Source organism: Oncorhynchus nerka, unplaced genomic scaffold, assembly GCF_034236695.1.
Source record: "Oncorhynchus nerka isolate Pitt River unplaced genomic scaffold, Oner_Uvic_2.0 unplaced_scaffold_2276, whole genome shotgun sequence".
In the NCBI taxonomy this organism is placed as follows: Eukaryota; Metazoa; Chordata; class Actinopteri; order Salmoniformes; family Salmonidae; genus Oncorhynchus; species Oncorhynchus nerka.
Window position 1 is genome coordinate 23,259 of NW_027039020.1, and position 21,485 is coordinate 44,743.

The following is a 21,485-nucleotide window of genomic DNA, read 5'->3' on the forward strand; positions in this document are numbered from 1 at the left end:
AAGAAGAGCCAGTGTGTTTGACAGAAAGAGAGAGAGAAGAGTCAGTGTGTTTGACAGAGAGAGAGAAGAAGATCCAGTGTGTTTGACAGAAAGAGAGAGAGAAGAAGAGCCAGTGTGTTTGACAGAAAGAGAGAGAGAAGAGTCAGTGTGTTTGACAGAAGAGAGAGAGAAGATCCAGTGTGTTTGACAGAAAGAGAGAGAGAAGAAGAGTCAGTGTGTTTTTTGACAGAAAGAGAGAGAGAGAAGAAGAGCCAGTGTGTTTGACAGAAAGAGTCAGTGTGTTTGACAGAGAGAAAGAAGATCCAGTGTGTTTGACAGAAAGAGAGAGAAGAAGAGCCAGTGTGTTTGACAGAAAGAGAGAGAAGAGTCAGTGTGTTTGACAGAGAGAGAGAGAAGAGCCAGTGTGTTTGACAGAAAGAGAGAGAGAAGAAGAGCCAGTGTGTTTGACAGAAAGAGAGAGAGAAGAAGAGCCAGTGTGTTTGACAGAAAGAGAGAGAGAAGAGTCAGTGTGTTTGACAGAGAGAGAGAGAGATCCAGAGAGAGAGAAGAAGATCAGTGTGTTTGACAGAAGAGCCAGTGTGTTTGACAGAAAGAGAGAGAGAAGAGTCAGTGTGTTTGACAGAGAGAGAGAGAGAAGAAGATCCAGTGTGTTTGACAGAAAGAGAGAGAAGAAGAGTCAGTGTGTTTGACAGAAAGAGAGAGAGAGAAGATCCAGTGTGTTTGACAGAAAGAGAGAGAGAAGAAGAGCCAGTGTGTTTGACAGAAAGAGAGAGAGAAGAGTCAGTGTGTTTGACAGAGAGAGAGAAGATCCAGTGTGTTTGACAGAAAGAGAGAGAGAGAAGTGTGTTTGACAGAAAGAGAGAGAGAAGAAGAGCCAGTGTGTTTGACAGAAAGAGAGAGAGAAGAGTCAGTGTGTTTGACAGAGAGAGAGAGAGAAGAAGATCCAGTGTGTTTGACAGAAAGAGAGAGAAGAAGAGCCAGTGTGTTTGACAGAAAGAGAGAGAGAGAAGAAGAGTGTGTTTGACAGACCCAGTGTGTTTGACAGAAAGAGAGAGAGAAGAAGAGCCAGTGTGTTTGACAGAAAGAGAGAGAAGAGTCAGTGTGTTTGACAGAGAGAGAGAGAGAAGAGCCAGTGTGTTTGACAGAAAGAGAGAGAGAAGAAGACCCAGTGTGTTTGACAGAGAGAGAGAGAAGAAGATCCAGTGTGTTTGACAGAAAGAGAGAGAGAGAAGATCCAGTGTGTTTGACAGAAAGAGAGAGAGAAGACGAGCCAGTGTGTTTGACAGAAAGAGAGAGAGAAGAGTCAGTGTGTTTGACAGAGAGAGAGAGAGAAGAAGATCCAGTGTGTTTGACAGAAAGAGAGAGAGAGAAGAAGATCCAGTGTGTTTGACAGAAAGAGAGAGAGAGAAGATCCAGTGTGTTTGACAGAAAGAGAGAGAGAAGAAGAGCCAGTGTGTTTGACAGAAAGAGAGAGAGAAGAGTCAGTGTGTTTGACAGAGAGAGAGAGAGAGAAGAGCCAGTGTGTTTGACAGAAAGAGAGAGAGAGAAGAGCCAGTGTGTTTGACAGAAAGAGAGAGAGAAGAAGAGCCAGTGTGTTTGACAGAAAGAGAGAGAGAAGAGTCAGTGTGTTTGACAGAGAGAGAGAGAGAAGAAGATCCAGTGTGTTTGACAGAAAGAAAGAGAGAGAAGATCCAGTGTGTTTGACAGAAAGAGAGAGAGAAGAAGAGCCAGTGTGTTTGACAGAAAGAGAAGAGAAGAGTCAGTGTGTTTGACAGAAGAGAGAAGATCCAGTGTGTTTGACAGAAAGAGAGAGAAGAAGAGTCAGTGTGTTTGACAGAAAGAGAGAGAGAGAAGATCCAGTGTGTTTGACAGAAAGAGAGAGAGAAGAAGAGCCAGTGTGTTTGACAGAAAGAGAGAGAGAAGAGTCAGTGTGTTTGACAGAGAGAGAGAGAGAAGTCCAGTGTGTTTGACAGAAAAGAGAGAGAGAAGAGCCAGTGTGTTTGACAGAAAGAGAGAGAGAAGAGTCAGTGTGTTTGACAGAGAGAGAGAGAGAGAAGAGCCAGTGTGTTTGACAGAAAGAGAGAGAGAAGAAGAGCCAGTGTGTTTGACAGAAAGAGAGAGAGAAGAAGAGCCAGTGTGTTTGACAGAAAGAGAGAGAGAAGAAGTTTGACAGAGAGAGAGAGAGAAGATCCAGTGTGTTTGACAGAGAGAGAGAAGATCCAGTGTGTTTGACAGAAAGAGAGAGAGAAGAAGAGCCAGTGTGTTTGACAGAAAGAGAGAGAGAAGAGTCAGTGTGTTTGACAGAGAGAGAGAGAGAGAAGAAGATCCAGTGTGTTTGACAGAAAGAGAGAGAGAAGAAGAGTCAGTGTGTTTGACAGAAAGAGAGAGAGAGAAGATCCAGTGTGTTTGACAGAAAGAGAGAGAGAAGAAGAGCCAGTGTGTTTGACAGAAAGAGAGAGAGAAGAGAAAGGAGAGAGAGAGAGAAGAGTCCAGTGTGTTTGACAGAAAGAGAGAGAGAAGAAGATCCAGTGTGTTTGACAGAAAGAGAGAGAAAGAAGTCAGTGTGTTTGACAGAGAGAGAGAGAGAAGAGTCAGTGTGTTTGAAGAGAGAGAGAGAAGAAGATCCAGTGTGTTTGACAGAAAGAGAGAGAAGAAGAGTCAGTGTGTTTGAAGAGAGAGAGAAGATCCAGTGTGTTTGACAGAGAGAGAGAAGAAGAGCCAGTGTGTTTGACAGAGAAGAGAGAGTGTGAGAAGAAAGATCCAGTGTGTTTGACAGAAGAGAGAGAGAAGAAGAGCCAGTGTGTTTGACAGAAAGAGTCAGTGTGTTTGAGAGAGAAGAAGATCCAGTGTGTTTGACAGAGAGAGAGAAGTGCCAGTGTATTTGACAGAGAAGAGTCAGTGTGTTTGACAGAGAGAGAGAAGTGCCAGTGTGTTTGACAGAGAGAGAGAGAAGAGTCAGTGTGTTTGACAGAAGAGAGAGAGAAGAAGAGTCAGTGTGTTTGACAGAGAGAGAGAGTGCCAGTGTGTTTGACAGAAGAAGAGAGAAGAAGAAGAGCCAGTGTGTTTGACAGAAGAGAGAGAAGAAGAGCCAGTGTGTTTGACAGAGAAGAAGAGCCAGTGTGTTTGACAGAAAAAGAGAGTAAAGAAGATCCAGTGTGTTTGACAGAATGCCAGTGTGTTTGACAGAAAGAGAGAGAGAAGAAGAGTCAGTGTGTTTGACAGAAAGAGAGAGTAAAGAAAATCCAGTGTGTTTGACAGAAAGAGAGAGAGAAGAAGAGCCAGTGTGTTTGGGAATGAAGAATGATAGGAAGTCATTTCTCTGAACAGGTGGTGATTCGCCTATTAGGACCAGATGGTCTTTGTGGTCATTGACCCAATTACCATAGAGTGGTGTAGTTTGGGTGAAGACATTTTGCAGAGCTAGTAGGAACTTGTGTGTGTCCTAAATGGAACCCCATTCCCAATATAGTGCACTACTTTGGAGCAGAGCCCTATGGGATACCTTATAGGCCTGGTAAAAAAAAACACTATATAGAGACTAGGGTGCCATTTGTTATGCAGTCCTTCTGTTTTCCCCTTAAAACCACTCAGGAATTCAGAGAAAGTACAACAGCTACTACACAAGCTTTAAATCATTCTACCTGTAGGACCGACCCGAGAGGAGGGGAATTGGGTTATTTGTGAAACTCTCCATTATAATTAGTATGTTCCTGCTGTAGAAGTGGCGTTAGGTTTGTTATAGTGGTCTACTAGGACCAAAGAAAACACCTCAGTCCATATATCCTTATTGAACTAGTCTTGGCACTTTAGCTACCATTAAATCATTAAAAGTAGCACAAAATAAATCTCTTAAGTCATAATTATTATTTTTTTTCAGGTTGAAAGTAACTTGTAGGGAAACCTCCAAGCGTATCATACTCAGGTGAATAGACTCCTGTGAGCACAGCATTTACTTGTTCTATTAAACTGGGAATCCAATACAACGTCATGTCACTTCTGAAAGGGTCATTTCATTACTGTACCTCTGTTGAAGTTATACGTTTTGACAGACAGGTTGGGTTCAGCGACACTGTGACAACCAATCAACTGCCCCGAATAGGATTCCTGGCATTATTATCACTTTTCAGAAGAAGTGCATTGTGGGACTAAATTAAATTAGTGACAGCTCGTTGAGAAGGCAAGCAGGCAGGGTGGAATGGAATACATCTGTAGTGCGGTGCTGAACACGTTCTGGGTATTGTAAAGGAATCATAAAAAGAAATAATTTCATGACGACGTCAATGTTTAGATTTTATTCCACCTAGGAGCTGTGAATGTGTTAATACAAGGGCTGTATCCTATATTATAATACTAGGGCTGTACATCCTATAATATAATACTAGGGCTGTACATCCTATAATATAATACTAGGGCTGTACATCGTATAATATAATACTAGGGCTGTACATCCTATAATATAATACTAGGGCTGTACATCGTATAACATAGTACTAGGGCTGTACATCGTATAACATAGTACTAGGGCTGTACATCCTATAATATAATACTAGGGCTGTACATCCTATAATATAATACTAGGGCTGTACATCGTATAACATAGTACTAGGGCTGTACATTGTATAACATAGTACTAGGGCTGTAGATCCTATAACATAGTACTAGGGCTGTACATCCTATAATATAATACTAGGGCTGTACATCGTATAAAATAGCACTAGGGCTGTACATCGTATAACATAGTACTAGGGCTGTAGATCCTATAACATAGTACTAGGGCTGTACATCGTATAACATAGTACTAGGGCTGTACATCCTATAATATAATACTAGGGCTGTACATCGTATAACATAGCACTAGGGCTGTACATCGTATAACATAGTACTAGGGCTGTACATCGTATAACATAGTACTAGGGCTGTACATCGTATAACATAGTACTAGGGCTGTACATCGTATAACATAGCACTAGGGCTGTACATCGTATAACATAGTACTAGGGCTGTACATCCTATAACATAGCACTAGGGCTGTACATCGTATAACATAGTACTAGGGCTGTACATCCTATAACATAGTACTAGGGCTGTACATCCTATAACATAGTACTAGGGCTGTACATCCTATAACATAGTACTAGGGCTGTACATCGTATAACATAGTACTAGGGCTGTAAATCGTATAACATAATACTAGGACTGTAAATCCTATAATATAATACAAGGCCATTAGGAAAAAGTGATTTCCTTTCAAGGAAGCTGCCTTCTTCTAATACCAGGATGGATGTGTTAAATCTTCTGAAGAACCTTGGATAACCACAGCTGTTCCTTCACTGTGAACGGGATTAGGATCCTCCATCCAACTTTCACCACAGTGCTGGTTTTATACTTTCTCTTCTCTTGAAGTAACACAACCACAAGGTAATCCCCAATTTCCCCCCGACGTTTTCCTTGTAAGGTCATAACAATTAACCCACAGTTCTCATTAGGAATCTGTTTAAATGCTCTAAAGTCTAACTAGTATTGGAGCTTCTGTATGAATCTCTGTAAAAGCTCAATTGCCAATAACTACTTAAGGGTGCATTAAAAGGTTATAATGATGATTTCTGTTCCCTCTTTCTATAAATGTCATCATTCTGCTATTGCTAAGCACACATTCATCTATTGTATGCACATGAGTCTTCAAGAAGTGGCTTTGCTTCTCTACTTCATTTGAGCTGTACAGTAATTCAGCTCCATATGACCCATTTATCCCCCTGTTTAACGCTCAGTCAAGGTAATACTGTATAACCTGAATGCGTCGGCTGTCGGTTAAAAGTCATTCTTAGAAGTGGACTTCCAATGGGAATTAAGCATCAGTGAATTTTATGCATTTATTGAAGTGAAGAGCTTCTGTAACTTAGTGCCACGGTCTAGTAAAAATCATATTATGGATGGATGGATGGATGAAGGAAAATAAAATGATATCCTTGATGAAAGAGGTATGAAATGTGTTTGATATCCAGTGGTATTCTAAGGTTTTCTTCCTGAGGAGTAATGACAACACATAAACTCAGGAGGATGCCCACAAAATCCCTTAAAGCATTAAAAACATACTACATTAATAGGGCTTATGGTTTTTACCAAAGATAAATGTCTCTATTTCTCCATTCATATTATGCTGCTCGCCTTTCGCAATAGAAAATAGAGTGCATTCGGGAAGCATTCAGACCCCTTCACTTTTTCCACATTTTCAATCCTTAAAAGGATTTTTACAAATTAAATCCTCATCAATCTACACACAATACCCCATAATGACAAAGCGAAAACAGGTTTTTAGAAATGTTTGCACATTTACTACAACTAAACAACAGAAATACCTTATTTACATAAGTATTCAGACCCTTTGCTATGAGACTCGAAATTGAGCTCCGATTCATCCTGTTTCCATTGATCATCCAAGTTTTACAACTTGATTGGTGTCCGACTGTGGTAAATTCAATAGATTGGACATGATTTAGAAAGGCACAAAATTGAGCTCAGGTGCATCTTGTTTCCATTGATCATCCTTGAGATGTTTCTACACCTTGATTGGAGTCCACCTGTGGTAAATTCAATTGATTGGACATGATTTGAAAGACACACACCTGTCTATATAAGGTCCCACAGTTGACAGCTCATGTCAGAGCAAAAACCAAGCCATGAGGTCAAAGGAATTGTCCCTAGAGCTCTGAGACAAGATTGTGTCGAGGCACAGATCTGGGGGAAGTACTGAGTAAAGGGTCTGAACACTTATGTAATTGATAGTTCATATTTTTTTAAACATTTGCAAACATTTCTAAAAAAACTGTTTTTTTTGTCATTATGGGGTGTTGTGTGTGTAGATTGATGAAAAAAAACAATTGAATCCATTGTAGAATAAGGCTGTAACGTGACACAGCAGGGGAAGAAGTGAAGGGGTCTGAATACTTTCCGAACACACTGTATAGGTCAAAGCAACAGCCAGCGTTCTCTTTCAGATGCTAACAACGGACTTCAAAGATTCTTAAATGTTTAGCTACCACTGCCAACACATTGTCAGACAGTCAACATGGTCAAAGGTAGTGTTGTTTTTTAGCAGAATCACATTAGTGGAAACGGAGGGTGTTCTCAGGGCAGGCCTGGTTGTAGCTAGATATGTTCCAGTCACGTTTTTTTTGTTGTTTTTAATGCGTTTTAGCTAACCCTATCCCAAACCATGTTCCTAACCTGAACCTCATTCTCCTAACCTGTTACGAAAAGTCCCTTCTGCTAGTGAAAACTGGCAGACCTGCCGCGAGAACAGTGTGGGTTCTGAGTAACGCGATACTTGTGAAGGGCTCGTTAGCAACCTTCACCACATAATCTAGCTTTGCTTTCAATGTCTAATTTTGTAGATGGTGAAAACCATTGTCACCACTGTCAATACATGATCACACACCAAACATTCAGCTAGTTAGAAATAAGCCCAATTATGCACGCTGGAGCACTAAGATATATTAATCAGCCTGTTAAAGAGTGCCATAATTATCTCTAATGAATTCAACAGAGGAGAACGCTCATGTTGTCACTTAGAGGGGGACGTGTGTGTGTGTGTGCGTGTGTGTGTGCGTGTGTGTGTGTGTGTGTGTGTGTGTGTGTGTGTGTGTGTGTGTGTGTGTGTGTGTGTGTGTGTGTGTGTGTGTGTGTGCATGGGGGTGAAAGACATTTGATGAATGATCTGCCCTTCCTTGACATGGAAGCAGACAGACAGTCAGAGGGGAAGAAGGAAGGAGAAGGACAATGTTTCAGTTCACACAGGGAGTGGATGTAGAGTTACAGGCACCAGGGTAACCTTTAACCCTGTGATTCTACTGCAGATTGGGGTTTAATGCTCTGCTGAGCGTTGGACCTAAGCCTCATATCAGCCCTCGGGAAGAGTCCACTTGTTCTAAAGGGAATGCAAACATCCCTATAGGCTCCTTATATTCCAAACTATACCTTGAAGCCAGTTCCACTGCTAACCCTAATCTGGGACTGATTGAGATCTGGGACACCAGGCGGGTGCTATTAATGATCAGGCAGAACATAATAGCTATAGGCTATTATCTATCCCCAGCATCAGTTATACACCTGCAGTTCATGCAGTACACAATACATGGTGTTACTGGGGTGACTCTGCTTTGTCTAAAGGGATGTTGAACATTCCTATACCAGTAGACTATAGGGTTCTATCTCCTGATTCACTGATTATTCTGTAGATTCCATATGCTACTGTCTATCTCCTACATCACTGATTATCCTATAGATTCCATAGGCTACTGTCTATCTTCTACATCACCAATTATCCTACAGATTCCATAGGCTACTGTCTATCTTCTACATCACCGATTATCCTATAGATTCCATATGCTACTGTCTATCTCCTACATCACTGATGATTCTATAGATTCCATAGGCTACTGTCTATCTCCTACATCACCAATTATCCTATAGATTCCATAGGCTACTGTCTATCTCCTACATCACCAATTATCCTATAGATTCCATATGCTACTGTCTATCTCCTACATCACCGATTATTCTATAGATTCCATAGGCTACTGTCTATCTCCTACATCACTGATGATCCTATAGATTCCATAGGCTACTGTCTATCTCCTACATCACCGATTATCCTATAGATTCCATAGGCTACTGTCTATCTCCTACATCACTGATTACTCTATAGATTCCATAGGCTACTGTCTATCTCCTACATCACTGATGATCCTATAGATTCCATAGGCTACTGTATATCTCCTACATCACTGATTACTCTATAGATTCCATAGGCTACTGTCTATCTCCTACATCACTGATTACTCTATAGATTCCATAGGCTACTGTCTATCTCCTACATCACTGATTACTCTATAGATTCCATAGGCTACTGTCTATCTCCTACATCACTGATGATCCTATAGATTCCATAGGCTACTGTCTATCTCCTACATCACTGATTACTCTATAGATTCCATAGGCTACTGTCTATCTCCTACATCACTGATGATCCTATAGATTCCATAGGCTACTGTCTATCTCCTACATCACTGATTACTCTATAGATTCCATAGGCTACTGTCTATCTCCTACATCACTGATGATCCTATAGATTCCATAGGCTACTGTCTATCTCCTACATCACTGATGATCCTATAGATTCCATAGGCTACTGTCTATCTCCTACATCACTGATTACTCTATAGATTCCATAGGCTACTGTCTATCTCCTACATCACTGATTACTCTATAGATTCCATAGGCTACTGTCTATCTCCTACATCACTGATTACTCTATAGATTCCATGGGCTACTGTCTATCTCCTACATCACTGATTACTCTATAGATTCCATAGGCTACTGTCTATCTCCTACATCACTGATTACTCTATAGATTCCATAGGCTACTGTCTATCTCCAACATCACTGATTACTCTATAGATTCCATAGGCTACTGTCTATCTCCTACATCACTGATTACTCTATAGATTCCATAGGCTACTGTCTATCTCCAACATCACTGATGATCCTATAGATTCCATAGGCTACTGTCTATCTTCTACATCACCGATTATCCTATAGATTCCATATGCTACTGTCTATCTCCTACATCACTGATGATTCTATAGATTCCATAGGCTACTGTCTATCTCCTACATCACTGATTACTCTATAGATTCCATAGGCTACTGTCTATCTCCTACATCACCGATTATCCTATAGATTCCATAGGCTACTGTCTATCTCCAACATCACTGATTACTCTATAGATTCCATAGGCTACTGTCTATCTCCTACATCACTGATTATCCTATAGATTCCATAGGCTACTGTCTATCTCCTACATCACTGATTATCCTATAGATTCCATAGGTTACTGTCTATCTCTTACATCACTAGTAGGCCACATGGAAATGTCCTTAAAGTAACTGTCCAGTGTTTCCAGATTTCTATGAACTATTACCTATAATTAATTACAAAATGAGTGAACTACTTTTCCTTATTTAGTATGTTAAAAAGCCTATTTTCTGTGTTGCAATGGTGTGGGCGTACCCCAACAACAACATGGTGTGGATCTATACACCATTCGATAAAATAAAATAAAAAGACAAGTAAACAGCTGATTGGCCAGCTTAGACAGTTTGACGTCTCTGCCAAAAAACATGACGTGATCTTCTCTGAGGAAATGGCAAGCATTTTTAAATGGTCTGTTTGAGATAATAGTTTGAGGATTTTTGAACTATTTTCTTCTTCACTTTTTTCTGCTTTTGTCCACTAATACGAGTCAACAACATAATGATCTTTTAGAGGTAGACTCAGCAATACAACATACATACAGGAAGTCAACAACATAATGATCTTTTAGAGGTAGACTCAGCAATACAACATACATACAGGAAGTCAACAACATAATGATATTTTAGAGGTAGACTCAGCAATACAACATACATACAGGAAGTCAACAACATAATGATATTTTAGAGGTAGACTCAGCAATACAACATACATACAGGAAGTCAACAACATAATGATCTTTTAGATGGTAGACTCAGCAATACAACATACATACAGGAAGTCAACAACATAATGATATTTTAGAGGTAGACTCAGCAATACAACATACATACAGGAAGTCAACAACATAATGATCTTTTAGAGGTAGACTCAGCAATACAACATACATACAGGAAGTCAACAACATAATGATCTTTTAGAGGTAGACTCAGCAATACAACATACATACAGAAAGTAAACAACATAATGATCTTTTAGAGGTAGACTCAGCAATACAACATACATACAGAAAGTCAACAACATAATGATATTTTAGAGGTATACTCAGCAATACAACATACATACAGGAAGTAAACAACATAATGATCTTGTAGAGGTAGACTCAGCAATACAACATACATACAGGAAGTCAACAACATAATGATCTTTTAGAGGTAGACTCAGCAATACAACATACATACAGGAAGTCAACAACATAATGATCTTTTAGAGGTAGACTCAGCAATACAACATACATACAGAAAGTAAACAGCATAGTGGGTCAGTTTCTGCAACCACCAAGAAAGCGCATGGCTCAACTTCTTCTCTGTTTTGGCGCCCTGGTTACCAGGCTGCGAAGAGGGAACCCGTGAACATGTGCAGATACTGTGTGTGACCGTGTGAGAGTGAAGTCTTGGATATCACTCATCTCAATATCTGCCGTGCTGCTCGTGGCAACGTCAGTCTACCTTTTAAAATGAGATTTTCACTGGACAGTTACTTTAAAGCTACAGTCCTCAATTGAAACAATAACAAGCGCTCCACCCTGTTTCTATGTTGGTAAGCAACTGAGGGATGGGCCTGGATAATAAAACATTTAAAACATGTATTTAACCATTATATAACTTTACAAGTGGGTTAAGAACACATTCTTACTTACACTGGCTGCCTACCTGGGAACAGTGGGTTAAGAACACATTCTTACTTACAATGGCAGCCTGGGAACAGTGGGTTAAGAACACATTCTTAACAGTGGAACAGTTAAGAACACATTCTTACTTACAATGGCAGCCTACCTGGGAACAGTGGGTTAAGAACATATTCTTACTTACTTACAATGGCTGCCTACTGGGTAAAGAACACATTCTTACTGGGGAACAGTGGGTTAAGAACACATTCTTACTTAAAATGGCTGCCTACCCAGTGGGGAACAGCCTACCTGGGTTAAGAACACATTCTTACTTACAATGGCAGCCTACTGGGGAACAGTGGGTTAAGAACACATTCTTACTTACAATGGCTGCCTACCTGGGAAAGTGGGTTAAGGCATGCCTACCTGGGAACAGTGGGTTAAGAACACATTCTTACTTACAATGGCTGCCTACCTGGGAACAGTGGGTTAAGAACACATTTTTACTTACAATGGCAGCCTACTGGGAACAGTGGGTTAAGAACACATTCTTACTTACAATGGCTGCCTACTGGGAACAGTGGGTTAAGAACACATTCTTACTTACAATGGCAGCCTACCTGGGAACAGTGGGTTAAGAACACATTCTTACTTACAATGGCAGCCTACCTGGGAACAGTGGGTTAAGAACACATTCTTACTTACAATGGCAGCCTACTGGGAACAGTGGGTTAAGAACACATTCTTACTTACAATGGCTGCCTACCTGGGAACAGTGGGTTAAGAACACATTCTTACTTACAACAATGGCTGCTTACTTACAATGGCTGCCTACCTGGGAACAGTGGGTTAAGAACACATTCTTACTTACAATGGCTGCCTACCTGGGAACAGTGGGTTAAGAACACATTCTTACTTACAATGGCTGCCTACCTGGGAACAGTGGGTTAAGAACACATTCTTACTTACAATGGCTGCCTACTGGGAACAGTGGGTTAAGAACACATTCTTACTTACAATGGCAGCCTACCTGGGAACAGTGGGTTAAGAACACATTCTTACTTACAATGGCTGCCTACCTGGGAACAGTGGGTTAAGAACACATTCTTATGGCTGCCTACCTTACAATGGCTGCCTACCTGGGAACAGTGGGTTAGAACACATTCTTACTTACAATGGCAGCCTACCTGGGAACAGTGGGTTAAGAACACATTCTTGCAATGGCTGCCTACAATGGAACACATTCTTACTTACAATGGGGAACAGTGGGTTAAGAACACATTCTTACTTACAATGGCAGCCTACCTGGGAACAGTGGGTTAAGAACACATTCTTACAGTGGGTTACAATGGCTGCCTACTGGGGAACAGTGGGTTAAGAACACATTCTTACTTACAATGGCTGCCTACCTGGGAACAGTGGGTTAAGAACACATTCTTACTTACAATGGCTGCCTACCTGGGAACAGTGGGTTAAGAACACATTCTTACTTACAATGGCTGCCTACCTGGGAACAGTGGGTTAAGAACACATTCTTACTTACAATGGCAGCCTACCTGGGAACAGTGGGTTAAGAACACATTCTTACTTACAATGGCAGCCTACTGGGAACAGTGGGTTAAGAACACATTCTTACTTACAATGGCTGCCTACTGGGGAACAGTGGGTTAAGAACACATTCTTACTTACAATGGCTGCCTACCTGGGAACAGTGGGTTAAGAACACATTCTTACTTACAATGGCTGCCTACCTGGGAACAGTGGGTTAAGAACACATTCTTACTTACAATGGCTGCCTACCTGGGAACAGTGGGTTAAGAACACATTCTTACTTACAATGGAGCCTACTGGGAACAGTGGGTTAAGAACACATTATTACTTGCAATGGCAGCCTACTGGGGAACAGTGGGTTAAGAACACATTCTTACTTACAATGGCAGCCTACCTGGGAACAGTGGGTTAAGAACACATTCTTACTTACAATGGCAGCCTACCTGGGAACAGTGGGTTAAGAACACATTCTTACTTACAATGGCAGCCTACTGGGGAACAGTGGGTTAAGAACACATTCTTACTTACAATGGCTGCCTACCTGGGAACAGTGGGTTAAGAACACATTCTTACTTACAATGGCTGCCTACTGGGGAACAGTGGGTTAAGAACACATTCTTACTCACAATGGCTGCCTACCTGGGAACAGTGGGTTAAGAACACATTCTTACTTACAATGGCTGCCTACTGGGAACAGTGGGTTAAGAACACATTCTTACTTACAATGGCTGCCTACTGGGGAACAGTGGGTTAAGAACACATTTTTACTTACAATGGCTGCCTACCTGGGAACAGTGGGTTAAGAACACATTCTTACTTACAATGGCTGCCTACTGGGGAACAGTGGGTTAACTGCCTTGTTCAGGGGCAGAACAACAGATTTGTACGTTGTCAGCTCAGGGATTCGATCCAGCAACCTTTGGTTACTAGCCCCTCTAACCACCGCCCCAGAAAAGTAACCATTCAAATTTGTAGACAGAACTATGGGTGCAAGGACTGACCATCCATGATATCAAAATGATAGTTTTAAATATGTTTTGACACAATACAGTGTTTGTTTATTTTGTTTACACATTTAACACGCTTATATGTTGGGTTCTGAAGTGGTATGACAGCTGAACTAAGCTCATGAGGCATTTATAAGTTAAATTCTTCAAAAATCTATGGGTGTATACAGTATGATTCATTTATGAGTTCTGTTCTTCTAGAATCTATGGATATATACAATATCATTATTTTATAAGTACAAAAATGGATGTAGCAATTAAAGATTTTAGCTTGGACACATTCTAGAAATGTCAAAAACATACATTATTTGGATATTTTCTCCAAAAGTTATTATAAACATTATGGCCCAGGGCATGTCCTTATACTAATGTAGGCTGCAGTCAGTGGCCGTCAGTGTCTTATTCACACATTAGCCAGAGGATTTAGAAGGTCCAGCAGTTCACTGAGCTAAGCTAGTGTCCCATCCTGCTTCCCTTACAGCTGTCCCGAGCCTGTTGTATTTAACACAGCGCTCCAACAGCTGCGGAGAGAAGTGGATTGTATTACCCGATAATTGGCAAGCTACAAGTCCCAGATCCACAGTAACCCTGTTTCACTGTGTTGGGGCCTTGTTTGACGAGGGAAACAGCATTTCTGCTAGCTGCTTCAACATGGTCTCATTAGAACATTAAAAAAGTGACATTTAACCACTGTAGTTCCATGTCAACCAAATAAACTTTTATTTATTTTACATCATTTTAACACATTCTCATTTACAGCAAAGAGCTGGGGAATAGTTACAAGGGAGAGGAGGGAGGATGAATGAGCCAATTGGAAGTTGGGGATGATTAGGTGGCCAGATTGGGAATTTAGCCAGGACACCAGAGTTAACACTCCCTACTCTTACGTGCCATGGAATATTTGGTGACCACAGAGAGTCAGGACACCCGTTTAACGTCCCATCAGGAAGACAGAAACCTACACAGGGCAATGTCCCTAATCACTGCCCTGGGACATTTTATTTTATTTTTTTAGACCAGAGTGCCTCCTACTGGCCTCGACACCACTTCCAGCAGCATCTGGTCTCCCATCCAGGGACTGACCCTGCTTCAGAGGCAAACAGCAGTGGGATACAGGGTGGAATGCTGTATCAATATGACAATTAGTCCAATTAAGGAACTATTGCTACAAACTAAGCTTAATCAAGGCATATTCATGTTGTCCCAATCATACCACCATTCCTTGGCTGCAACATTCAGGAAAATATTATAGCCATGTCTGTGACGTGTTCAGGAACTTTTAGAAACAGTTCAATTTTAACCAAACTTACTTTCCATAGACGTGGGAGAGACAAGCTGCTACTAAAAGAACAGCCACTGACTGTACAGCCAATTAGAGAACAGCCACTGACTGTACAGCCAATTAGAGAACAGCCACTGACTGTACAGCCAATTAGAGAACAGCCACTGACTGTACAGCCAATTGAGAACAGCCACTGACTGTACAGCCAATTAGACCAGCCACTGACTGTACAGCTAATTAGAGACCAGCCACTGACTGTACATCCAATAAGACAAGCAATCACTAACTAAATGACCAATAAGGGATCAGCAGCTACTGACTGTATCATGTTTCCCTTTACAGGGAGAGACCAGGAAAGACGGGTTCCCTGGAAACTCAAGCCAGAAGGTACAGTATGTTACCATGGAAATATTTTATATTTATACAATATACTGTATATGAGATATTTCACAACTTACATATGTGTTTGAACATGATAAACTCTTTAAACATAACAGAGAGTCAGAGAGTGCCCTGTCAGCTGGGTCTGTGCATGGTCTAGCACCTTCAGTTCACCAGGACCACTCTAAAGCATCATCACCCTCTAAACCCTCCTCTAGGGCCCTTAGAAGTTGAGGTTGAAGAATACACACACACACACACACACATACAGGGACATATTTGCCTATGAAACTCGATCCAATCTAATGACATAACACTTAAAAGGCGCAGACCACCCAAACATTTTCCTATACTTGATAAGGTTTGAGGAAATTGGCTAAAGCTGATCTGCGTTACTCAACACTGCACATGACATGCAAAGTCTATATCAAGTGTCATAACATTCATATTGAGATTGATGGTGGTGTGACTTAGCCCACTCTGCCTGTGTGGTTCGTGTGGTTTCCATCTGAACTGTATTAGCTACCGCAGAGTACTGTTTGCTGTTTTAGAGATGTCTGAAGGCCTTCCCTTTTACTGTGTGTGTGTGTGTGTGTGTGTGTGTGTGTGTGTGTGTGTGTGTGTGTGTGTGTGTGTGTGTGTGTGTGTGTGTGTGTGTGTGTGTGTGTGTGTGTGTGTGTGTGTGTGTGTGTGCGTGCGCTTTCGTGCGTGTGTGTTCTATTTCTCCCTCAGGGTGACCAGGGTGTTTCTGGCTCACCAGGTCTGGATGGTATTCCTGGACAGAAGGTGAGTCAGACTGTTGACTTGTTTGGACTGTCCATTAGCTGTAAGATATAAGGTTTCTGCTTTAAACCACTAAACTGTTATTCTCCCACTACATATTCTGTGAGAGGGTTTTCTATGTCCTGGAGTGCTGTTGGACTAAGGTTCAACTAAAGTAGCATAATACTATCCCCTTCATCAGCTATCATGATAATACTATCCCCTTCATCAGCTATCATGATAATACTATCCCCTTCATCAGCTATCATGATAACACTATCCCTTTCATCAGCTATCATGATACTATCCCCCTTCATCAGCTATCATGATAATACTATCCCCTTCATCAGCTATCATGATAATACTATCCCCTTCATCAGCTATCATGATAATACTATCCCCTTCATCAGCTATCATGATAATACTATCCCCTTCACCAGCTATCATGATAATACTACCCCCTTCATCAGCTATCATGATAATAATATCCCCTTCATCAGCTATCATGATAATACTATCCCCTTCATCAGCTATCATGATAATACTATCCCCTTCATCAGCTATCATGATAATACTATCCCCTTCATCAGCTATTATGATAATACTATCCCCTTCATCAGCTATCATGATAATACTATCCCCTTCATCAGCTATCATGACAATACTATCCCCTTCATCAGCTATCATGATAATACTGTCCCCTTCATCAGCTATCATGATAATACTATCCCCTTCATCAGCTATCATGCAATACTATCCCCTTCATCAGCTATCATGATAATACTATCCCCTTCATCAGCTATCATGATAATACTATCCCCTTCATCAGCTATCATGATAATAGCTATCTAATCCCCTTCATCAGCTATCATGATAATACTATCCCCTTCATCAGCTATCATGATAATACTATCCCCTTCATCAGCTATCATGATAATACTATCCCCTTCATCAGCTATCATGATAATACTAACCCCTTCATCAGCTATCATGATAATCAGCTATCATGATAATACCCCTTCATCAGCTATCATGATAATATCCCTTTCATAACATGATAATAATATCTCCTTCATCAGCTATCCCCCTTCATGATAATAACACTATCCCTTCATCAGCTATCATGATAATACTATCCCTTTCATCAGCTATCATGATACTTATATCCCTTTCATCAGCTATCATGATAATAATATCTCCTTCATCAGCTATCATGATAATACTATCCCCTTCATCAGCTACCATAATAACACTATCATGCCTTCATCAGCTATCATCTCCTTCAGCTATCGATAATACTATCCCCTTCATCAGCTATCATGATACTTATATCCCTTTTCATCAGCTATCATGATAATACTATCCCCTTCAGCTATCATGATAATAATCCCCTATCGCTGATAATACTATCCTTCATCAGCTACATGATAATATCCCCTTCATCAGCTATCATGATAATACTATCCCCTTCATCAGCTAATCATAATAACACTATCCCCTTCATCAGCTATCATAATAACAATATCCCCTTCATCAGCTATCATGATAATACTATCCCCTTCATCAGCTATCATGATAATAATATCTCCCTTCAGCTATCATGATAATACTATCCCCATCATCAGCTATCATGATATCCCCTTCATCACTATCATCCCCTTCATCAGCTATCATGATAATACTATCAGCTATCATGATAATACTATCCCTTTCATCAGCTATCATGATAATACTATCCCCTCATCATCAGCTATCCCATGACAATACTATCCCCTTCATCAGCTATCATCATGATAATACTATCCCCTTTCAGCATCAGATAATACTATCCCTTATCTATCATGATAATACTAACCCCTTCATCAGCTATCATGATAATACTATCCCTTCATCAGCTATCATGATAATACTATCCCCTTCCTCAGCTATCCTGATAATACTATTCCCCTTCATCAGCTATCATGATAATATTAACCCCTTCATCAGCTATCATGATAATACTATCCCCTTCATCAGCTATCATGATAATACTATCCCCTTCATCAGCTATCATGATAATACTATCCCTTTCATCAGCTATCATGATAATACTATCCCTTTCATCAGCTATCATGATAATTCTATCCCTTTCATCAGCTATCATGATAATTCTATCCCTTTCATCAGCTATCATGATAATAATATCTCCTTCATCAGCTATCATGATAATACTATCCCCTTCATCAGCTACCATAATAACACTATCGCCTTCATCAGCTATCATGATCCCCTTAATATCATGATCCCCTTCATCAGCTATCATGATAATACTATCCCTTCATCAGCTATCATGATAATACTATCCCCTTCATCAGCTATCATGATAATAATATCTCCTTCAGCTATCATGATAATACTATCCCCTTCATCATCATGCTAGCTATCATGATAATACTATCCCCTTCATCAGCTATCATGATAATACTATCATAATAACCCTTCATCAGCTATCATGATAATACTATCCCTTCATCAGCTATCATGACAATACTATCCCCTTCATCCCCTTCATCAGCTATCATGATAATACTATCCCCTTCATCAGCTATCATGATAATACATGATAATACTATCCCCTTCATCAGCTATCATGATAATACTATCCCTTTTCATCAGCTATCATGATAATACTTTCATCCTTTCATCAGCTATCATGATAATACTATCCCTTCATCAGCTATCATGATAATATTAACCCTTCATCAGCTATCATGATATAATAATACTATCCCCTTCATCAGCTATCATGATATCCCCCTTCATCAGCTATCATAATAACACCCCTTCATCAGCTATCCCCTTCATGATAATACTATCCCTTTCATCAGCTATCATGATAATAATATCCCCCTTCAGCTATCATGATAATCCCTTTCATCAGCTATCCCTTCATCAGCTATAATACTATCCCTTCATCAGCTATCATGATATCCCCTTTAGCTATCATGACAATACTATCCCCCTTCATCAGCTATCATGATAATAATATCTCCTTCAGCATCAGATAATACTATATCATCAGCTATATGATAATACTATCCCCTTCATCAGCTATCATGATAATAACACTATCATGATAATACTATCCCCCCTTCATCAGCTATCATGATAATACTATCCCCTTCATCAGCTATCATGATACTTATATCCCTATCCCCTTCATCAGCATCAGCTATCATAATAACACTATCCCCTTCATCAGCTATCATAATAACAATATCCCCTTCATCAGCTATCATGATAATACTATCCCCTTCATCAGCTATCATGATAAGCTAATATCTATCCCCTCATCAGCTATCATGATAATACTATCCCTTCATCAGCTATCATGATAACCGTGCCCCAGGACTACCTGACATGTTGACTCCTTGCTGTCCCCAGTCCACCTGACTGTGCTGCTGCTCAGTTTCACTGTTCTGATAATCGACCATGCTGGTCATTTATCCTTGGTCATGTTCTGTTATAATCTCTCAGCTAGCCTGGTTCCTCTCTAGGTTTCTTCCTAGGTTTTGGCCTTTCTAGGGATAGCCACCATACCTGCATTGTTTGCTGTTTGGGGTTTTTAGGCTGGAGTTTCTGTACAGCCTTTGAGATATCTGATCAGCTATATAAATACATTTGATTTGATTTGATTTGATTTGATGATAATACTATCCCCTTCATCAGCTATCATGATAATACTATCCCCTTCATCAGCTATCAATATAATAGCTATCAATATCCCCTTCATCAGCTATCATGATAATACTATCCCCTTCATCAGCTATCATGATAATAATAATATCCCCTTCATCAGCTATCATGATAATACTATCTTCATCAGCATCATCAGCTATCATGATAATACTATCCCCTTCATCAGCTATCATGATAATACTATCCCCTTCATCAGCTATCATGATAATACTAACCCCTTCATCAGCTATCATGATAATACTATCCCCTTCATCAGCTATCATGATAATACTATCCCTTTCATCAGCTATCATGATAATTCTATCCCTTTCATCAGCTATCATGATACTTATATCCCTTTCATCAGCTATCATGATAATAATATCTCCTTCATCAGCTATCATGATAATACTATCCCCTTCATCAGCTACCATAATAACACTATCGCCTTCATCAGCTATCATGATAATACTATCCCCTTCATCAGCTATCATGATACTTATATCCCTTTCATCAGCTATCATGATAATACTATCCCCTTCAGCTATCATGATAATAACAATATCCCCTTCATCAGCTATCATGATAATACTATCCCCTTCATCAGCTATCATAATAACACTATCCCCTTCATCAGCTATCATAATAACAATATCCCCTTCATCAGCTATCATGATAATACTATCCCCTTCATCAGCTATCATGATAATAATATCTCCTTCAGCTATCATGATAATACTATCCCCATCATCAGCTATCATGCAATACTATCCCCTTCATCAGCTATCATGATAATACTATCCCCTTCATCAGCTATCATGATAATACTATCCCCTTCATCAGCTATCATGACAATACTATCCCCTTCATCAGCTATCATGATAATACTATCCCCTTCATCAGCTATCATGATAATACTATCCCTTTCATCAGCTATCATGATAATACTATCCCCTTCATCAGCTATCATGATAATACTATCCCCTTCATCAGCTATCATGATAATACTATCCCTTTCATCAGCTATCATGATAATTATATCCCTTTCATCAGCTATCATGATACTTATATCCCTTTCATCAGCTATCATGATAATACTATCCCCTTCATCAGCTATCATGATAATACTATCCCCTTCATCAGCTATCATGCAATACTATCCCCTTCATCAGCTATCATGATAATACTATCCCTTTCATCAGCTATCATGATAATACTATCCCCTTCATCAGCTATCATGATAATACTATCCCCTTCATCAGCTATCATGATAATACTATCCCCTTCATCAGCTATCATGACAATACTATAACCCCTTCATCAGCTATCATGATAATACTATCCCCTTCATCAGCTATCATGACTA

The 21,485-nt window shown here is 40.1% G+C and overlaps 1 protein-coding gene across 1 annotated transcript in view; it reads left to right on the forward strand.

Annotated features, from left to right (window-relative positions):
• Window positions 1–16,426, forward strand: part of LOC115120788 (collagen alpha-1(XIX) chain-like) — a gene marked incomplete at its 3' end in the record, with an annotated part of 34,267 nt that extends 17,841 nt beyond the window's left edge. The window contains exons 6-7 of the mRNA XM_065014678.1: window positions 15,602–15,646; window positions 16,373–16,426. Coding sequence (XP_064870750.1) covers window positions 15,602–15,646; window positions 16,373–16,426 — 99 coding nt within the window. The remainder of the gene's footprint in view (window positions 1–15,601; window positions 15,647–16,372) is intronic.
• Between the last annotated feature and the right edge of the window lie 5,059 nt (window positions 16,427–21,485).